General features: G+C 41.4%; 1 protein-coding gene across 1 annotated transcript; it reads left to right on the top strand.

The window, feature by feature from the left end:
• Positions 1-4,473: 4,473 nt before the first annotated feature.
• Positions 4,474-4,833, top strand: LOC114188077 (cysteine-rich receptor-like protein kinase 29). Its single transcript, XM_028076589.1, has one exon. The coding sequence runs from the start codon at positions 4,474-4,476 to the stop codon at positions 4,831-4,833; it is 360 nt and encodes a 119-aa protein (XP_027932390.1).
• The last annotated feature ends 785 nt before the right edge of the window (positions 4,834-5,618 follow it).

Genomic DNA, 5,618 nt, shown 5'->3' with positions numbered 1-5,618 from the left:
TCTGGTTGAATTGCCTGGCGGTGATGAACACCCGCCAGGCGACGCGAGTCAATTTTTACTCGATTTTAGTGTTTTGGACTTCCTGGGTGATTTCTAATCAGTGGAAAGGGTGTTTAATTCTTTAAATGATTAAATGGGAGTGAATTATTGTGAAATTATGATGTAATGAAGGAAGATTAGATGATTATGGCATCATTCTCGTATTAGGGTTGCGTAATGAGGAATCTGAATGCGTGATTTGATTCAAGTGAGAATAGGACTGAAGTGGTGTGTTTTATCCTAAATGAAAGTTTGGGTGTAGTAGTATGTATTAGAGTCTGATGAATTGGTGATAAAAGAGGGGTGTTCTGGGAATACTGCAGGTGCTAGAATTCTGGAAATTTTACTAGAAAAGGCATGCACCGCCTGACGGCACGGGGGTGCCAGCGCAGGGACAGTGCTGCTACGTGGCAGAAAGGTGCAGTTCTGGTTTTGGGAGGTTTGGAGTACAATGGTAGATGGAAAATTTATTTGGGTCGGGTAGTGTATAATTTTAAGAGTGAAGGAGATATGAGGAGGTGTGGTTACGTTGGAAACTTGGTGTAAATATTACTAAAGTCTGATTATGATATAATGGAAATTGATGACCAGAGTAATAGAGAGTATAATCAGTTGGGAAAGTAGTTAGAGGGAACAAGAAATTCATTGTAACGAACTGAGAATGATTGTTACTTAAAATCTGTTTTGGTATCAGGGGTTTTAAGACTTAGCTTAGGCTAAAGTATGGTGTAGTGGAAACCATGGTTTTGGATAATTATGTGAGGGAAGTTCAGAAACTGAACATTGGTGTAAAAGTATGAATGAAGTATAGATGTACACTTAGGTAGTGAATGAAGCAACGAAATTGGTACTACTAAAATCAGATTGGGTGAGGGCTTTACACAAGAATACAATAAAGTACAAGTTGCACTACTAGATTGAAAACCATACATGGAACCATATGGAGATAATTTAATTTATATGAGATTGGATAAGTCTGAATGACAATATGCGATTAAGTTTATGAATCATGTACAAGTGTTGAGGTAGCATTAGAGTTGACAAATTGTGCAAATTGGTAAAAACCAGTAAGCTTGCTGTACTAGTATAGTGTCTGGCGGTGTGGTGCGAACCGCTAGGTGAGAGTTGCAAAAATAGGGAGGCACTCAATGCGTGGTGCCTAGCGGTCATGAGGGTCCCGCTAGGAGATAACTGCAGACAGAGGGCACCAGAGGCACTTGGCGCCTGGCGGTACGTGTCCCCTACCAGGTAGTCTGGAGGCGAGCAGCACCTGGCGCCTCATGAGCAGCGCCAGGCGGTTTTGCTGCAACAGATTGTTGTTATGCTTGCTATGATGTGTGTAATGTACAAGGCTTCTAGGATATCTTAAAGGTCGGAACGTATCCCTTGAGTTGTGGCTCAAAATAACATCTCTTGAGTTGTGGCTCGGGATGGCGGATGAACACGAAGAACTCTTGAGTTGTGGCTCGGGTTGGCGAGTGTTGTCGGTGTGAGTGTGCTTGTTGTAGCCAGTACGGATGAGTCCAGATAGATTGCCCTCCTTAGAAATTAGCTGACGAGTTTGGTAGTCTTGGGACGTTACGAACTATGTTCATATTGGGAACTCCACTTGGCATTACGGTGTGTGATCCGTAGCATGATTTCCCGCACATGCTCTATCGGTTGTGACCGATAGGTATGGCCGCAAGACATCTTGAGGTACTCACTAGATGTACAACACGATTAACATGGTTATGGCCATGTGGTATGAAATCAAAGGAAGGAATTCCTTTGGTGTGACTGTGTGATATATATATATATATATATATATATATATATATATATATATATATATATATATGTTTATTTTTTTAGCTCACCCTATCTACTTGTGTTTGGCGATGATTGTGTACGCGGTACACGAGAACATATGATGTTGCAAGTGGATCTGGTGAGGCTTAGAGTCGGAGCGGGTCTAAACTGGGATTCAAATTTTTAATCAGAGTTTTTATTATGTTTTGGAACAATTGTAATAATTTATGTTATTAAACTTGGATACTGTATTTAAGTTTTATAAAGTTTGGATTCAATTATTTTATAATCGAATAAAGTTTGAAATTTCTCACGTTTTTGGGAAATGGATTATAATTAATGAGATTTTAATTTCATATTTTATTTTATTATTTAAATCCGTAATATCCGGTAGGGATGTTATAGGTGGTGTTTCTCAAGAAAGAGAATCATTTGTTGGTAAGGGTAAGGTATCATAAGAGACTTACGCCAAGACCCAACAACATAAGAAGGTCGCTAGATCCTATCAGCAGTAGCAACAAAAATATCGACAACAAAAGGGATGTTTCTGGTGTGGAGGTTCACATGTGAGAAAGGATTTTGCTCGAGCTGAGGTGAAATGTTTTAAGGGCCAAAAGGAGAGGCACATCATTAAGCTCCATCCTCAAGGAGAAAGGTAAGCAAGTGCTACAAAGCTTAACCAAGGAGGGAAGGAGATGTAATGCCTTAAGTAACTTAATGAGTGTTTGCAATGACTGTTAATTTTTACATAAATGGTAGTTGTGTTAATTATTTTGTTTTTGTTTGGAGCAACACACTCCTTTGTGTCACATGCATGTATGGATGAGTTGGGGTTGCTTGTAAGGGAATTGGAGCTTGAGCTGGTGGTTTTCACTACAACTTTGGGTCAAGAGGAGACTACCTTGGTTTGTGTGGCATGTCTCATGGTGGTCAGGGGACACAAATTCAAAGTCAATTCGATTTGTTTTCCTTTACAAGGTTTGAACATAATCTCAATGATGAATTGGTTGTTTTCCAATCACATTCTTGTAGATTAGGTACCAAAGAAGTGGTGTTCCTTGATTCAAATAGGTTTTAGTTAGAGGTTGGACATTAGGTGTATGGGAAGTTGAAAAGTGGGGCAGAGTGTTATGTCGTTTTGAGTGGTCCCAGTGTTGGAATAGTTTCTATGTGTTTTCCAAAGTAGTTGCCAGAACTACCACCTTGAGGAGAGGCAGACTATTAACTTAGTGCCTGAAGTAGGACTAGTGTCAATAGATCCTTATTGGGTGGCTCTTGCCAAGGTAGTGAAGTTGAAGAAGCAGGTGGAGGAGTTATTAGAAGTACTAGTTTAAACTTAGTATGTCAATGTGTGGAACTATAGTTTTGTGGATCTTGAGGGAGAAACAATAATATGCCAAGCTATCTAAATGTGAGTTGTGGTTAAGGGAGGTGCAATTCTTAGAACATGTGGTTTTTGTTGAAGGAGTGGCAGTAGCCCTGTCAATGTGGAGGTGGGTGAGTCCTAAGTTTGTCATTGAAGAAAGGAGTTTCAAAGGTCTTAACGAATATTATAGAAGGTTTGTGGAGGGTTCCACAAGGTTGGTAACTTCTTTAACACAACTGACAGAAAAGGATTATTCCTTTGTGTGGACAAAGAGGTGTGGAAAGAGTTTTTAGGAAGTTAAAGAAAAGGTTTACCAATGTTCAAGTGTTGATCATGCCTGACATAGGAAGCCTTTTGAAGTTTGTTGTACGATTACACTAGGGGTTGGGGTGTATGTTGATACATGAGAAAAGGGTGATAGTTTATGCTTCTCAATAGTTGAAAGTTCATAGGAATAATTATCCTACTCACGTCCTGACAATTCTTGTGGTAGTGTTTGTTTTAAAAAAATGGAAGCATCTCCCTATATTGTATAATCTTTTACTTCTTTGAATGATAAAAGTGAACACCATACTAAGTAGATAACATAGTCAGTGTTGACATGGTTATGTCAAATAAAGTTTATGCATATTTCAATTTAGCAAGAATTGCAAGAGATATTTGATTGAAGCTTTCAACTTTGGCATGAATCTCTTAACAAAAAAAGTTTCTTCAGACAAAAGCTTTAGAATATTCTTCATGTATGTTAACTTGAAGTCTTGTTTTATACTTATCCTGATTGACCTTTAATTGCTTATTAAACAAAGCACGTGCTTTCATGATCCGCTCAATGTCTGTTAGATGCAGTTTCTTCATGTTGTCAAGCTTTAAGCTTTGTTGTATTTGAGCCCTCAATCAAAACATTTAGGGTGTTGCATTTTGCCTTTAACATCTTACGTAGTTTTGGATGGGAGGTTGAAATGGTTTAGGTGTAGGGGTTGCGACTATGGATGATTACCTTCTTATTGTTCAGTCTGAGCGAGAAGTACATGAATGTACTTTGGAAGTAAACTTCATCTCTTTATCTATAGAGCAAGAAGTACATGAACCTACTTTGGAAGTAAACTTCATCTCTCTATCTACATGCATATTCACAAAAGTGATAGATTTTTCCACTCTCCACCATTGTTGATTAAAAATTGAATGTAATCTATGCTGTCAATGTTTTTCCACTCTCCACCATAGGTTCAACAATATTTTTTTTAATTAAAAATTTCACAGAGCCTTTGGCCTCGGTTATGGTAAGAACCGAGGCCATATACCCCGTCAGTACCCATCTCACAGTGGTGGCTGCATCTAGTGACTCTCGTCGTAAGTATTCTACCGGTAGTGCAGCTGCTTCAAATTTTCAAACCGTATACGGTCTTGTGCAGTGCACCCCTGATTTGTCTGAGACAGACTACAATAGATGCTTGGATGGGTGTATCTCAGAAATCTCATCGTGTTGTCAGGGCAGGATGGGTGCTAGAGTTCTTAGACCAAGCTGTAATATTAGATTCGAAAGCGCAATGTTCTATAATCAAACTCCTAAACTAGACCCTGATGTAACACCACCATCTCCGTCTCCTCCTTCCTCCGTAGGTACTTGTCATTGTTAGACTTTTTGATATTTTATCATCCTTGAGGCTAGAAATGCCTCGCTCACCCAGCATAAAATTATTGTTTTTGCAGGAAGCAACAACCTGAAGACCGCTCTCACCCTCGTCGGTATCTATGCGTCCATAAACGGTTTCTTCAGCGTCTCAAGGGGCAAGGACACATACAGTGCCAACGCCATTGGGTAGTGTAGAGGTGACGCCGTGTATTTCCGACCATTGACAGCCGACGCCGCGGTGTCTCGGAGGCCATCCAGAAGCTTCTTCACCACTCGATTGAACTGATCGGCGTTGGGTGCGTCGTGGAGGTTCCAAACAAATGCCCACTCGAGCTTGTCGAGGTCGAGTCGGAGGACAAGGATGGTGGAGCAGGGCGCGTTGAGGGCGAACGAGGACTTGAGGCCGCCGACCATGAGGATCCGGTTGCCGTGGCCGCGAACAAGGCGGGGGCGCTTGAGGACGTCGAAGACGTCCCCCCATTCATGGCGCTCGAGGCGCGACCACGAAGGCGAAGGAGTTGCGGCGACGTTGCAGGAGAAAAGTTTCCACCGGTGACGGCTTGCGGAGACGGTGGCCGGAGCAGCGCAGTGGCAGCACATCGTGGTTGCAGAGCTTCGCGTGGTGGTGGTGGGTGGCTGGAGCAGCAGGTTATAGAGAGAAAGAGAGAGAGAGGAGAAATGCACCGCGGGGAAGAAAAGGGGGTTCACGAATTTTGAACCCTAATTAAACTATATGGCCTCGGTTCAATTAATAACCGAGGCATATAGCCCTATTTGGCCCCGGTTCAA

Source organism: Vigna unguiculata, chromosome 1 (assembly GCF_037176805.1).
Source record: "Vigna unguiculata cultivar grain cowpea cultivar isolate G323 ecotype 2 chromosome 1, ASM3717680v1, whole genome shotgun sequence".
NCBI classification, from domain to species: domain Eukaryota; kingdom Viridiplantae; phylum Streptophyta; class Magnoliopsida; order Fabales; family Fabaceae; genus Vigna; species Vigna unguiculata.
The sequence above is the reverse complement of the archived record's forward strand: the minus strand, read 5'-3'. Positions and strand labels throughout refer to the sequence as shown.

Excerpts from the sequence above, each read along its gene's own strand:
- LOC114188077 (XM_028076589.1), top strand. The coding sequence starts at position 4,474 with ATGGTAAGAACCGAGGCCATATACCCCGTCAGTACCCATCTCACAGTG.